Consider the following 16,353-nt stretch of genomic DNA (forward strand, 5'->3'; position numbering starts at 1 on the left):
TATATTATCATATTTTTCTTTTGATTTAATTGAAGTATTGCTGAGCATCTTTGTGCATTGATTAAGATTAACAGTTTGAAATATAATTCGTCAAATATGCTTCAAGTTACATGTGCAGTGCTTATGCTAAAGGTTGATATATCAAAGAACTGTATACATTTAAAGTAGTTTATATTTTTTACTCCATATTTTAGTTTGTTTCAATATATAAGAATATTAGTTTCCATCAGGTTTTTTGTTTTCACTTTTTATACGATTAGAGGCTGGTGTAGTTTTTCTTATTAAGAAAGGTTAATCAATTGTGAAGAATTTGATCTCCTTAGTCGGACATAAATTTATATATAAAAATATTCATTGAGTCTATCTTTAAGTTCGTTCTAATGTTTTCTGCACACGAGGACATCAAAATTTAGATGATTTGTAGGTGAAGAGGTCAAGCCTCATGTCCTAGGTTCACCGGGAGTTGGAGGTATTCCCATTGAGAAGGTGCATGCCACTTTCATTGTGGTTTTTCTTAAATTTATAGCATTTCTTTTAAAATAAGTTAAATTTTGTAAAATTAAATTGTGTATATTCATGTTTGCTTTGTTGTGTGATTATATTTTACTAAATTATTTATGTTGAAACAGACAAACAACTGAATTTTGAAAGGAGTTAAATGAAACAAATTTCAAGGTGAATCAATTCCAAATGATAGTAAGGGTAGTCTAGGCCTTAAGTATTTTTTCATATGATTATTTCTTCCCTATTGTTAACAGACTTGTAAAGTTACATTAGGTTCTAATTATCTTCATGATGTATGTATGCTGATATATATGATCATTGCATATTGTAACACAACTAACCTAACCTTTTGTAAAGGGGGGCAACATGTGTTTTGACTTTGTTTGTAATTTATATTGGTTAAATTTTCAATTTACATCACATGTTGTAGTATAACAAAGTTAATTTCTATCTCACGCTATCGATTATTATACATGTCTAGCCTGTAGACATTGTTTTCATATTTGTAGATACATTTGCTTATCATCCTTAATTATTAATTTTCTATTTATACATTTAAGATTAAAATAATTAAATTTTTTCAACATGTGTTATACACGTGTACCTAACCTAGTTTTAAAGATGGAGACTAAGATAGGAAATCTAATCATAATGCATTTAATGAAGAGAGAGATTTTAAAATGAAGATGGAGATATGAATTCTAACATGGATGATGTTATAAACCGTTATATTTGTTTTTCATAAAAAGAGTTTAAAGCTTAATATTTTTTAATTCTACTCTTCACGTCACTTTTCTATAAAGTTTGTACACTATGGTAGCATATATAGTGTGTGCTTAAGGAGAAAAACTTACAATAATATATAAAACGTCCCCAAAATCCAAGCCTGCTTACTTGGAAAAGCATCGGGTTTTTGAGCTAATATTTGCAAAGCCGTGTCACCATTCCTGTCCCTTTCGAACACGATGTTCGGGTGCTTGTGGATTATATCTAACGCCACATCTGCATCACCAAATTTAACCCTTGATCTGAATTATGAGAATTGATGACCGAGAAATACAAATAGTTAGTGAACTGAATAAAGAGTTTGAAGATAAAAAACATAAAATGAGTTTAATTTGTTTTTAGGAGATTATTGTATGAGATGGAATATAAAGTTTATTTGATTATTTATTTAAATTTTGTAAGGAACTAGACACACAAAACAGGAAGAAGAAAAAAAGGAAATTTTTCAAAATAACCATTTTTACCATGATTTTTCAAAAATACTCCAAGACCAAACAAAATATTCAAATTAGCCAAAAAAAAAAACCCAGTCAAATCCGACTAAAACCATTTCTGATCCGACTGAATTTTTGGACCTTTAAAATCGCGCCACGTGTCAAAGTTTTAATGGATCCGACCGAATTTCTTAAAAATTCCGTCGGTTCCGACTGAATTTTAGTGGGTCCGACTAAATTCTTAATCTTTAATTAACCTCTCAAACTCTAAACCTTCATAACCAACATCCATCTCTATCTTTCTTATTTCTTCACAAAATCAAACAAATACATAGTGCAAATCGCATAGTTTTTCGAGAAGAACATAATCATATTGTTCAATTTCACTCTATAACACAAAATCAAAACCCCTCGAATTGAAAAATCTAGGATTCGTTGGACAAATTAAACAGCCAAATCCGGCCTTCAGACATTGTTTCCGTCGGAGCCGATTGGCTTCTCCTCCGACGGTTCTTCCAGCTAATCGGTCGGCCAGAATCTTAAAACGTCGGATCCGACGGAACATCAGGAAACGTGGCGCGTCGTGATTGGCCACAAATTCAATCGGATCAGTTAGTGTTTTGGTTGGAACCGACGGGATAATATGGCTAGTTTGGGAATTTGTTTAGGTCTTGGGCTAGAATTGGAAAACCTTGGTCATAAATGGCTAGTTTGAGAATTTAAAAAAAAGGGGGGGGTGATGAGAGTTTACCAACATTTTTTAGTTAGTTTTCTAGCAGTGATAACACTTACTGTAGAATCCAGCCATGATAGTGAGAGTAATGAGATCTCCGCCGGCAACTCCGGTGTATGGACTAATCCCTTCCTCTCCCGGAAGTAAATCGCGAGTCACCGTCAACAAGTATTCCAACGTCTCCTTATTTCCGTTCCATGCGGCCAACTTTAAAGGCGTATTATGGGAAAGGTTTAGAACTTGCGTCATATCAGGTTTGTGCTTCACCAAAAGCCTTGCATCAATCGTGTTTCCGACCTTAGCAGCATAATGGAGCGGGGTGTATCCATCAACATTCACCACGGACATCTTGTCCGTTGCACCAGTGGCATCTATACTTTCCACAAGCTTCTGGACAAAGCGGTGGGAGCGATTCGTCCCAACAGCTATCATTAAGGGCGTCTCCAACGCAAGTGTTATCTGTTTCGTCATTAGGTCAGGGTCTTGTTGGAAGTATGGACTAGCGGACTTCCAATCATCATGTATAGCCGCTTTGTAAATTGGCAGCTCGTGGAGTATATGATCATCCAAATTAGTCATTCTGATCAAATTTGTATGATCAGCTAAATGTGAGTCAATGCTAGTTGTAAGTCCTTGACTTATTGGATGAAGTTAAGTGGCTGTACAGTAATCCTAAGAATTTGCATCTCTAAAAGAAATGTGAAAGTGCACATTCAAATTTAATCAAAAGAATCATATCTTAAAAGAAATGTAAAAGTATATTTGACATATGGGTATTTTTATGACTTTAAAGAGAACGTTACAAAATCATTGAAATTATACAATATTTTTTGCTTTTTTTTTTTAGAAAACTTACTTAGATTCATATTAAAAATAAAAGGATCTAATTACAATAAAGAGGCAGGTAAGCGGGCAACAAGCTGCGCCGCCACCCCCTTTTGAATGGCAAAACCGATCCTACTAAAAACAAAGTTATCGTTCTTCGGCGTCGATGAGTTACTGTACACGACCCGCTGAACTCTTTTTAGAAACGTAGCAGCATCGGGGGAAAGAGACCCAAATGTGTCAAAAACAAAAGGAATGAAGACGTGTTGATTTTTCCTGCTTCTGCCTTTAGCACGGCATGCCTAGCAACAAACCCGGTGTCCCTAAGCCCGACAAGAGGGGACACCCCAGTAAGGTCCACACAAGCATGCTTTCCCCCGCCCACCCAAACACAAGAATGTCCGCTGGTCGGAGAGTAGACCTTCCTTCACGTGGATCCGACAAGAAATTCACAGGAGCCTCTTTTCTTGCCGAGATTCCCGCCCGTTTTAACACATCACAAAGGACATCTCTGACCAAATTAATCATGTCTGTATTTAAACCCGGGGAATTCTTTGCAATATTTATCAGTAAAATCGGCATAAATGAAACTCAATCTTTGCTAGCTATAATTTACTCAAAAAATCATCTCTAGATGAATTGATTATTAAAATTCATACCACTAATGTTATGTGGGTCAGACTTCCTCAAAGACGATAAGTCCCGGGGGTGTTTAGAGGAGGCTCTTAGGCTAATCTCACATCTCTACGTGTGATGTTGGCAAACCCAGTTGAGGTGGACATACTGTTCCGTATGAGGGGTTGTTTGTAACAACGGTCATGGATAAAAAGACTTTTGGTTTATAAGGATGTCCCGTCTTAGATATCACAAACTTGCTTTGCATTTATGAGGGGTTGTTTTGCATTTACAGGAGCTACCAATAACAAAATAATGAGCTAATGTTAGTGATGCGACTGGTAGCTCTTATGTCTTGTTCTTGAGTTTTTTAATCAAGGAAAGAAAAGGAAATGAGAGGGAAGGATAAGAAAGGGAAGGAAATTTTTTTTAATTAGGTGTGTTCTTGAGTTGGAAGGAAATTAGAGGGAAAGGAAAGGATAACTATGTAAAAAATAGTTATCCTTACGCTCTGTTCCTGAGTTTCATTTAACAAGGGAAAAGAAAGGAAATGAATTTGGAGAGAAAATAAATGAAAGGAATGGAAAATATGTAGTTTTTTTTCGTGTTCCCGAGTTTAATGGAAAGGAAAGAAACTTATACATTTTGTGTGTTCCCGAGTTAGGAGAAGAAAAGAAAATTGCAATTTTACTATCATACCCTTTTAGTAACACGGGATAACATTCGTTGGCTCTTCTCGTTAACAAAATTTGGTCAAATGAATGACAAATCGATCAAATCACTTTAACACAAACAACAAAACTTGAATTAGGATCTAGGCAGGCAAAATAATTTCAAATTTGAGCTACTTGAGCCAAAAAATGGCAGTTAAAAATTGGGTCATTTACAGCTTCTGAACTATAATAATGTAATACATAAATTATCTATACATAACTAACAACCTTAAAAAATAATCAAATAAATGAATCAAATAGGTCATTAACAAAAGAAGAAAATGCACAGTGTAATTGACCAGTATGATATAAAAATTTCACACAACTTTTTAAAGCAAGAAACAAAGCCTAAAACTATAATCACCTGAAGTTACCTGATAATAGGAACGAAGGTGAGAAGAAAGTTGCAGGTGGCGGTGTTCTTGAGCGTCGCTACGTCGGAGTATGGTTGTTGATTGACGGAAATTTGGTTTAGGGTTCCAGAGAAGATGAACTGAGGAGGGTAAGTTTGGAATTTGAGTTTGATTAAATCTCTCTAGCTTTCTTTTCTTTTTGATTCTTTCTAATTTGGAAAGATGAGAAAAAAGGTTAATTTTCCTTCTGATTCCCACCCTTCTCTTGCTTTCCATCCTTAAAAATACTCTGGAACACCCGTTTATCTTATTTCCTCTAACTGTTCTTTCCTTTCCTTTCCCTCCGTTATTTTAACTCAGGAATATAGCCTTAATAATCATCTCATTTTTTGGAGAATAATTTTTAGGAAAATACATTAATTTAATCCCTCCTAAATCCTTCTACTATTTTCCTTTTCATTTTTAAAAAACTTAAGAACACCCATTTTTTAACTATCCTTAGTTTTCCTTTCCTTTCTCTTCTTTAAAAAACTAAAAAACAGGACATTAAAGTGGAGTTGAGGGATGTCTTTATGATGGATTTAGAGGGTTAACATGATATTTAAAATTTGAAAATATAGCGGTTTGGTGGGGAATTTAAACTAACGGTAAAAAAAAATTATATACTATTAAATAAATATTATGAAGTTTAATAAATTTAAAATTTTTAATACTATATAGTCTATAAACTAATTTAACTGTGTGTTTCAGTGTTTGATTACCCCTCAACCCCTGACCCCACCCAAACAAATAATAATAATAATATTCTTAAAGGAATGTGAATAGGAATAGGAATTGAAATGGGAATTAGAATTGAAATAGGAATCAGAATTAGAACCAGAATCAGAATCCTAAAGCTAATCTTCATCTTAACGCTAGCGCTATTGCTTGAGAACTTGTTTCTGCACCTACCTCTAGCATTACCTCTAATCCTAATCCTAATCCTAATCCTAATCCTAATCCAAATCTTAATCTACTTACTAATCTTGATCCAAATCCTAATTCTTGTAAGGTTTTTATGATTTTGCAATGACTACATAGTTTTCAACATTATGCTAATCACTTTCATATTAAAATTAAAGTATATATTTCGCTCGTACGAAATCTTCTAAATGATAAGAACCAGAGTATTTCTTAAGTACGAGACGCGATTTATGAGAAATGAATCTGCGAATTTATTGTATATAAGAGAACAACATAATCCCTTATAATAGGTGTTTTAACAGGTGAAAGCAAAATCTTTCCCGAAACATTGTGTTTGTTGGTAGAAATAATTGTCTTGATGGTAGTTTCCGTAACCGTTGCTTTAATTGATACTGAAAACCATTTTTTTAACCCAGCCAAGGGCTTTGCCCCTTGTACCCTGCCGCCTAAATCGCTGCCCAGACCTTTGTTTGGTGTAGAACACTCCCCCGGTCTGGTTTAGTCGATGTATGATCTGTTGCTCACTCCTACTTTGTACAACATGTGACCCTATCCGAACCAAAAATTTGATAGTCCAGTTATTCATTCGAATATTGAATATTACTGAACCCACTAAAAAAAATCCCGCTATATATGCTAGCCCTTTTAGAATAGCAAAACCATATTCTTTTAACAACTACATTCATGAATATGAGCGGCGGTACCAACCTCACATATGACCATAATAACAACATTAATATGGGGAGCCTCTGTCGGCTTTTACGCAGCCTTCGGCATGTTTCGGTGTTTCTGAGTTGGGAACTTTATATGGCGGACATTTGCCCGTGTACATCTTCGCCAGATGGTGAACTAAAACATACAATTGATTTGGACCCTAATAACCCATTAGAGGTGTGTGTACATGTACGTTTAAAAAAAATTACTATGATAGTGGCTGGTTTTCTGATTTTGATTCTTCAATTTGCAATAATCAGTTAAATCACTATGTGGTAATCAACTTAGCAATAAAAATGATCTAAAATAAGCCTACCAAACTCCAACTGCTCCAATAAAAACAGTTACTATTTTTTTAGTTATTTTTTTCTTGAAGAAGCATATTTCTAAACTCTTCTACTCATTACAAAAAGAACAAAGCCAAATTTGTTACATTTTTTGTTGGCCAAATCCCAAATGATTAAATCGTTTCCAACATCCCCTGTGACATTTCAAACAAAAACTTTAAAGAATTTATCTTTATGCAAATATTACAATACAAGACACGTGCTAGTTTGATCTTTGGAAAATATATAGCGAGCTAATGAATCCTTCGAGCATTTTGTTGGCGAAAAACACTTCTTCCATATGTTGAGTTAACTAGCTCCACAAGCAAAGGAAATTGTAACAAGCCAAATAAACACACAGGAATACTTGTCGCTATAATAAGTGGAGCTGCAATCCATGTAACCTTATCTTTTAGCACCAATGCAAGAGCTGAACTAAATGCAATCATAGTTGATGCTATTGACATGAATAACGAAAGAAGTCCAATCGTCAGTCTTTTTGGTAACGCGTAAAGGAAGTCATCTTCTGCATATCGCGAAGTCAGAATTCCTAAAAACATCAACACTGAAGTTGATGAAGAAAACAATGCAACGGCATCTGATACAATAAAAATCATAAATGTGTCGTAGGTTAGGAACATCGGGTTGCCATTGTCTTGATTTCCGCCTGGGAGAGTGAATGTGGCCGCAAATGCCATTGTTACTAAGAGAGCTGCTACCACAGTACATGAAGATGATGTCTCTTTCATCCATTGCTGCCCTTCTGCAAGTAAATCTTTATGCGCATCAGTGAAAACCATTCTTGGTGTTTGCCCTTTTTTGTTTAAATCTTCTTTATAGGAAGGCTCTATAAATTTTTCGACTTCCTGCACAAAATGCATGCTATTTAATTTGTTAAAAAGAAAAGTGAAGAAAATAATGTATATATTTGTGTAAGATTGACAAAAAGGGTTACTCGAATGTTTTCGGATACACGTGCTAAATCGGGATTTTAGCAAAATAGGTTTAGGTCAAACATGATTTTTTTTACATATCAATTTTGTTCAGGTCAAAACACACAAGTTCTATCCAAAATGGGCTCGGATTGAAATGAGTCATGTTAGATAAAAAGTATCAAAATGGGTTCATCTGCTATATTTTTTCATGACGACTGGTGAAGGTGTGGCGTCAACAACGACGAGTAGGTGGTGGAGACAAACATATGTCGTTGGTCTGGAACAATGTTAAATAAACAAGTTTTAATAACTTATAATAGTGGCCTGTTTTGACATGTATAATTTAAGTAGAGTCAAATTGGCTTGTTATATAACTTGAGTTGACCCAACTGAACCCATACTCAAGCAAAAAAAAACCGACTTAATTCAATCAGTTCGTTTACGAATAGGTCATCATTGTTGTCCCCAACTGATGAGGAACATATACCTGAAACCATTGAAGCTCACGCTGCATATGCAAAGCTGCACCCGTGACAACGTTAAGTCAATGAGGTGGAGCTAATTTTGCAGCTATATGTAATGCATTCTCATTTTCTTCACCATCAAGTTGTGTTGCTGCAAATACCTTGTGGCCAGACATTTGGTGCACAAGATTGTACACTCTTTCTTGGCGTCGTTTGATGGCTGCAAGGAACAAATAAAACCCACCAACATCGTACCATATTATGCCTGGATAGGTTAATATGCATTCTTCAATAAGCTCATGAGTCCCGTATTTGACAGCTGTAGTTATTGCAGATCCCAAAATACTCCAAGTTATGTCGTGATCAAACCTTTTCTATAACGATTTTACATATACGCTCCACGAGTGAGCTGCTCAGTTTATTATTTACTTTGATATCATGGATGTTCTTGATTGTTGGAGCTACAAACACAATATGTCGCAATTAGAGATGAATCTGTTACATGTAAGTACCATAAGTTGTTTATAGTTGAAAATATAATGGCATTGCGTACCCACGTAATGAAGGGCGCTCCAAAATCCAGCACTGAACTGTATAAGAGAAAATGACCAAAGGTTTAAAAGTTATAACCACACGATATGCCGTCCTAAATAGCATTATACACGTTGTAATGGTCTTAGTTCTCCAACTTCGAAATCTTCGAGTGTCCATATTACTTTTTGCATAATTTAGGTGTCATTTTGTAATATATTTATAGATTTGGTTTAAGAAACTCATAGATTAATTTATACCTTGTTAAAAATCCTCGGCAAGATTTTGACTTGAGTAGTTGCTTTACTCTTCTTCACAGGTATCACTTTCACAAAAGAAAAACAAAACAAAAAACCATAACCAAAAGGACAAGTAAGTTAAATAAAGGTATCACTTTCACAAAAGAAAAACAAAACCAAAAAACCATAACCAAAAGTACAAGTAAGTTAAATAAATAACATAAACAAGTTTTCTAACCAAAATACGTGCTCTCATCTAATTAGGGTGCATGGTATGATGATGGGGTGGCTGACTAGTTTTAACAAAATGGGGCATTCCTAGAATAATTTTTTTCGGTGTCGACAAAAAACTATTCAAGTCATTTTCATTTGTTTACGACATCGGTCACTATAGCGAACTAACCACACTTATTTAGTTATTTTATTGTTTAAGTAAATTATTTTTAAAATACAATACTTTAAATATACGATTGTTGAAATTTAAAAAAAAAAAACTAGATACATTACGCGCGTTATTTGCTACCTAACAAACCAAAGTGATACCAACCAAGTTCTTGTCACGTTTGGACGCGACACATGGAGTAATTAACAAGTGACAACTCTGCGGGTTTTAGGCTATATAGTGATTTACACATGCTTTCATGTCAAGACACATAAAAAATCGTAAAAATCTATTTTTACTAAAAGAACTTAAAAAAACAATTTCATGTTACGTTTTTATAATATTTGCACATTGTAAATTGTAAAATTGTAATATAGTTATATTTTAGAAGAAAAACTCACGTGAATATATAATACGTCCCCAAAATCCAAGCCTGCTTCCACTTGGAAATATTTTAGGTTTTTGAGCCAATATTTGCAAAGCCGTTTTGCTGTTCCGATCGCTTTCCAACACGATGTTCGGGTGCAAATCGATTATCTCTAGCGCCACATCTGCATCAACAAATTCAACCCGATATAGTCAATGAAACTGTGAATCTTCTAGTTGCAGTCATGCTATACCTGCACCACCCCGGTCTGATTCCATGTCTGTTACAATCTTGCGGAATAATATGAACAGATACAATATAAGAACTCTCAATTGACTATTATCAAGAACTGATTAAAATGTTTACAAGATGAATTGAAAAGAAATGAATTACAAAAATGAAAAGAAGAATGAACTGAACTAACTCTAATTGAGAAATCCCCAATTATATATGCCCTAGTCTGTTAACAACGGTTAACTGATTAATCTTTAAGAATTACCAAAAAGACCCCTGAACTATTGAAGACTTGTCAATAATAGCCCAAAACATTATTAACCTCTTTAACCTTCAACAACAGTTGACTTTCATTGACTAACTATATTAAGTCATATAACATGACACTATTACACTCCAATTTCCAGCTCAACACTTAACAATCTCCACCTTTGAGTGAAAAATGAAAATTTCCAATAATGCCCCTGATGCTAAGTAATCTGCAGTAAATTCAAACAATGCAAAAACTTATTACCAGGAACACATTTAGTCAACGTATCTGCTGCATTATCCCTAGTGTCCACATATTCCACCCTTACTTCCTTTGAACTTAGGACTTCTCTCACCCAATGCAACTTTACACTTATATGTTTAGACCTGTCATGAAAAACTTGGTGTTTAGATAACTGAATTGCACCTATATTATCACAACGAACCAATCCATCAGCCACAGACAAACCCAACTCAGACATAAAACCCTTAAGCCATATGCACTCTCTAACTGCTTCTGTCAAAGCAACAAATTCAGCTTCTGTAGTAGACAAAGCTACTACCTTTTGTAAAGTTGACTTCCAGCTTACAGCACCACCAAACACCGTGAACACATAGCCTGTTATTGATCTACCTTTGTCAAGATCTTTAGCAAAATCTGAATCTACATACCCTTTAACAATCTGATCTTGACTAGAACAATTACCAAAAACCAACCCTATTTGTTTGGTGCCACTCAAGTACCTTACCACTTTACACCTTCCCAATGTAACTTCCCAGGATTACTAAGATATCTACTAACTATACTAACAACATGTCCAATATCAGGCCTAGTGCAGACCATCAGATACATCAAACTCCCCACAACATTTGCATAAGGCACATTTACCATTTTACCCTTTTCTTCGTCATTCTTAGGACAATCTAATTCAGACAACTTAAAATGCATAGCTAAAGGAGTAAGTACTGACTTACAGTCATCCATATGATAGTTACTTAGAACTTTCTTCAGATATGATTCTTGAGACAACTTAATTGTTCCAGCAGCCCTGTCTCTATGAATCTCCATACCTAAAATCTTCTTTGCTTCCCCTAACTCTTTCATCTCAAAGGCAGACATTAGAATTTTCTTTATGTCATCAATATGACCTTGATCCTTGCACGCTATTAGCATATCATCAACATATAGTAACAAGTAAATGAAATTCTTATCACTATATTCCTTATAGTATACACAGGTATCATAACAACTTCTTTTGAAACCATGTGACACTATATGCCATCAAACTTCAAATACCATTGTCTTGGTGATTGCTTTAGTCCATATAAAGACTTTTGTAACAAGCATACCTTATCACCTTGAACCTTTTCCTCAAAACCTGGAGGTTGTCTCATATATATCTTTTCATTAAAATCACCATGCAAAATGCAGTTTTAACATCCAGATGCTCTAGCCCTAAGTTAAAAACTGCAGTAATTGACAATATTGCCCTTATGGAAGAATGTTTTACAACTGGTGAAAACACCTCATTATAATCTATTCCCTCCCTTTGAGTGAATCCTTTAGCCACTAACGTGGCTTTAAACCTTGGATCCTCTTCTGGCATACCCTCTTTTACCTTGTATATCCATTTACAATCTACCAGTTTTTGATCTTCTGGTTTTTCAACCAAAATCCAAGTTTGATTCTTATGCAAAGATAACATTTCATCTTGCATAGCATCCAACCACTTTTCTTTGTTATTGGAATTAACCGCTTCATGATATGTCAAAGGTTCATTTGTACATTCTTCTGCAGCAACATGAAAAGCTATTGCAGACAGATCCTCATCTCTATATCTGAGAGGCTGGACTATATTTCTTCTGGGCCTATTCACTGCAATGCTTTGATCATCATTTGCATCTTGTGATGTTTCAGTATTACCTCCTGGAGCAGATGAACCAGCAGCTTCTTTATGAGATAACTCCACCTCAACTTGAACTTTATTAGTCTCATCCTGACTAATTACTGATTTACCCTTCACATCCTTATACATAATATCTTCTTTAAACACCACATTTCTACTCACAATAACCTTAGGACTACCTTCTTCTAATCTCCACAACCTATATCCCTTTACACCATCAGGATATCCTAGCATAATACATTTCTGAGCCCTAGGATTCAACTTACCATGACTAATATGAGAATAGACCAAACATCCAAACACTTTAAGGTTATCATAGTTATCATGACTAGTCTTCATACTAGACCACATCTCCATAGGTACCTTCATATCAATTGCTGAAGAAGGAGACCTATTAACTATATATGCGGTAGTCTTTAAAGCTTCTGCCCAAGCATCTAGGCATGCCAGCTGTAAAGAGCATGCATCTAACCTTTTCTAAAAGAGTTCTATTCATTCTCTCTACCAGTCCAGTTTGTTGGGGAGTTCCTGGTATAGAATGATGTCTATCAATCCCAAATTGTCTACAATAATGGTTAAATTCACCACTACAGAATTCCAATCCATTATCTGTCCTTAGCTTCTTTATCTTTCTTTCAGTCTGATTTTCTACTAATACCTTCCAATCCTTAAACTTATTAAAGGCATCAGACTTATTTTCAGAATATAGACCCATACTCTTCTTGAATAGTCATCAATTATAGACAAGAAGTATGTGGCTCCCCCCAAAGAGACATGTTTGGTAGGACCCCACATGTCTGCACGTACATAATCTAGTATTCCCTTAGTTCTGTGAATTCCTTTAGTGAATCTAACCCTCTTTGCCTTTCCCAACATACAATTTTCACATTCACCATAATCACAGCCCACTAGATCTTTTAATACACCATGTTTTCTTAATTCAGTCAACTCTTGGTCACTCATGTGACCAAGCCTTTTATGCCACATCATAGCATCCTTGACTGACTTATCCTCTACAATAGACACAGAACCTGTCACAAACTGACCATCTAACACATATATGTTATCCTTTCTAGTACCATTCAAGACAACCATGGAACCTCTAATAATCTTGGCTCTACCATCTTTTAGACTAACATGACAACCATTCTTCTCAAAAGTTACCAAAGATATTAAATTCCTTTTCAAATCAGGAATATATCTTACCTCATCAAGATTTATTACAGACTCATTATTCAACTTAAATGAGACAGAACCAATACCTTGAATTTGGCAAGATCTATTATCCCCTAATTGAACAATCCCTTGTTTTTCAACAACTAAATCTTTGAAACATTCCTTGTTAGGAGTCATATGATATAAACAACCACTGTATAATACCCAATCATCTTTAGAACCTTGATTTGTAACCACATAGACTTCTGCACTATCATAACCATCTTGGAACTCTTCTGATGTTCCAGGATTCTTTTTATTACTTTTGAATTCAGCCTTCTTTTTCCTCCATTCAGGGCAGTCCCTTTTGAAATGACTGTCTGAATTACACACAAAACATCTTTTCTTTCCCTTTGACTTAGATCTAACAATAGGATTCTTATTCTTTAAATTCCTATTTTCAGATCTACCTCTGACAAACAAACCATCAGCACCTTCATCTTTTGTTTCACCCCTCTTGTGTAACTCTTTTGAGTTCATGGCAGAAACTACATCTTCCATAGACAAACTATCCCTTCCAAACATTAAAGTATCTACAAAATGTTCATATGACACAGGTAATGATGCCAAGAAGATGATTGCTCATCTTCATCATCAATCTCCACTTCAATGTTTTCAAGATCAAGAATGATCTTGTTAAACTCATCAATATGATCTTCAAGGGACTTACCAGATGCCATTTGAAACATATACAACCGTTTCTTTAAGTATAGACGATTTACCAAAGACTTTGTCATATACAACAATTCCAACTTTGCCCAGACTCCGGCTGCAGTAAGCTCCTTGGAAACCTCTCTTAGAACACGATCTCCCAGACTCAAGATTATTGCACTATGAGCCTTCTCCAGGATATCCTTCTTTTCTTTATCCGTCAAAACTTCCGGCATATTTGGTTCACCCAACAGAGCAACGGAGATGCCCTGATGTACAAGAAGTGCACGCATCTTTACTCGCCACAGGCTAAAATCGTTCTTCCCGTCAAACTTTTCAATATCAAACTTCGCTCCGGTCACCATTCTTGAATCTTCAAACGAATTGTAGAGTTCGTCTGTTCGGAATCGAGAGCCAAAGCTCTGATACCAATTGTTACAATCTTGCGGAATAATATAAACAGATACAATATAAGAACTCTCAATTGACTATTATCAAGAACTGATTAAAATGTTTACAAGATGAATTGAAAAGAAATGAATTACAAAAATGAAAAGAAGAATGAACTGAACTAACTCTAATTGAGAAATCCCCAATTATATATGCCCTAATCTGTTAACAACGGTTAACTGATTAATCTTTAAGAATTACCAAAAAGACCCCTGAACTATTGAAGACTTGTCAATAATAGCCCAAAACATTATTAACCTCTTTAACCTTCAACAACAGTTGACTTTCATTGACTAACTATATTAAGTCATATAACATGACACTATTACACTCCAATTTCCAGCTCAACACTTAACAAGGTCATCAAACGGCCGTCCACAAAACACTCATACGAGCGCTTTGACCAAAAAGATTAAAGTACTTCAAAAAAATATTGGTTAAAACAGCCATTTGAACCATATTTGTATTACCATTTAGTCCATTATGTTCAAACTTTGAAAATTATTGATCAGAACGATTGTTTTGCCAATATTCAAACAATCGTTCATAGTCAAACCTTGAAACGACAGTCCACAAAACACTCCAGACCATCGGCCAAACTTTGAAATTATTAGTCAGAACTCAGAATGGTCGTTTAGCCAAAATCAGTTCTCAGCATGACGGTCAAACTTGGAAATATGGTCAAACATTGAAGTATTTTGGTTAAAACGGTTAACTAACCACATGTAACCGGATGACCTTTTAATACGTGAGATTAGATGTCATATAGTGTGTGTATATAGATGGTTCAAAATCAAAATCGTGCTTACCATAGAACCCAGCCATAATTGTGAGAGTAATGAGATCACCACCGGCAACTCCGGTGTACGGACTAACACCATCTTCTCCAGGAAGCAAATCACGAGTCACCGTCAACAAGTATTCCAACGTCTCCTTATGTCCATGCCATGCAGCCAACTTCAACGGCGTATTATGGTACGGATTCGGAACTCACGTCATATTCGAGTTCTGCTCCACCAAAAGCCTTGCAGCAGTCGTATTCCCAACCTTAGCAGCATAATGGAGCGGGTTGTTTCCTCCATAACTCGTCACAAAGATCTTATCCTGTGCACCAACGGCAACAATGCGTTCGATAAGCTTCTTGACAAACCGGTGGGAGCGGTTTGTCCCAACCGCGATTATTAAAGGCGTCTCCCACCAGTATGTTATCTGTTTCGTCATTAAGTCTGGTTCTTGTTCGAACAGTTCGCTAACCGAGTCCCAGTCGTCTAGCAATGCAGCTTTGTAGATCGGTAGATCGCTGATTACGTAATCGTACTTAGTCATTCTGATTGAGTTTGATCACCTTAGCTGAATAATGTCAATGTTGTTCTGGATCTTGTAATTAAGACCTGCAATTTGATTAACTGAAGTCAGCTTAAAATACATAAAAATGAATAAATAATAATAATTGTACAGTTTACCTGAATATTGATTTTGTTTCAAGAAAACCAGTTGTCTTAAAATATTCCTCGGAGAACATAAAAAGAGATGTTTTTTATATCATATCAAGAATTATTATATATCATAATTAACTTGTTGAATTTAGATGAAAGAATTACTTCCAGGTGAATAGTCAAAATAGATCAAATCAAAATATATAATATAAACTATATTTATTTTCATCGATCGGGTCTTAAATTATGTTACAGACTCGTATGATTTTAAAGTTCTATGATCATGTATCTATTCGTAAAAAGCATAAAAGGCATTAGATATAGTGG

The 16,353-nt window shown here is 35.1% G+C and overlaps 1 protein-coding gene across 1 annotated transcript; it reads right to left on the minus strand.

The window, feature by feature from the left end:
• Positions 1-1,320: 1,320 nt before the first annotated feature.
• On the minus strand, positions 1,321-3,147 carry LOC143620189 (uncharacterized). The gene is made up of 2 exons (XM_077091928.1): positions 2,517-3,147; positions 1,321-1,506 (listed from the first exon to the last, which is right to left on the minus strand). The coding sequence occupies exons 1-2, from the start codon at positions 3,034-3,036 to the stop codon at positions 1,355-1,357; spliced, it is 672 nt and encodes a 223-aa protein (XP_076948043.1). The 5' UTR covers positions 3,037-3,147; the 3' UTR covers positions 1,321-1,354.
• Between the last annotated feature and the right edge of the window lie 13,206 nt (positions 3,148-16,353).

This window comes from Bidens hawaiensis, unplaced genomic scaffold (genome assembly GCF_021521415.1).
Source record: "Bidens hawaiensis isolate Kalapana, Puna unplaced genomic scaffold, B.hawaiensis_p1.1 tig00002553_1, whole genome shotgun sequence".
Lineage (NCBI taxonomy): Eukaryota > Viridiplantae > Streptophyta > Magnoliopsida > Asterales > Asteraceae > Bidens > Bidens hawaiensis.

What these genes read in the sequence shown, in the direction of transcription:
- LOC143620189 (XM_077091928.1), bottom strand. Translation starts at nt 3,036, where the DNA reads ATGACTAATTTGGATGATCATATACTCCACGAGCTGCCAATTTACAAA. An exon ending in TATCATGGCTGGATTCTACA is followed by an intron (nt 1,507 to 2,516) that starts GTAAGTGTTATC and finishes TTGGTGATGCAG; the next exon opens with ATGTGGCGTTAGATATAATC.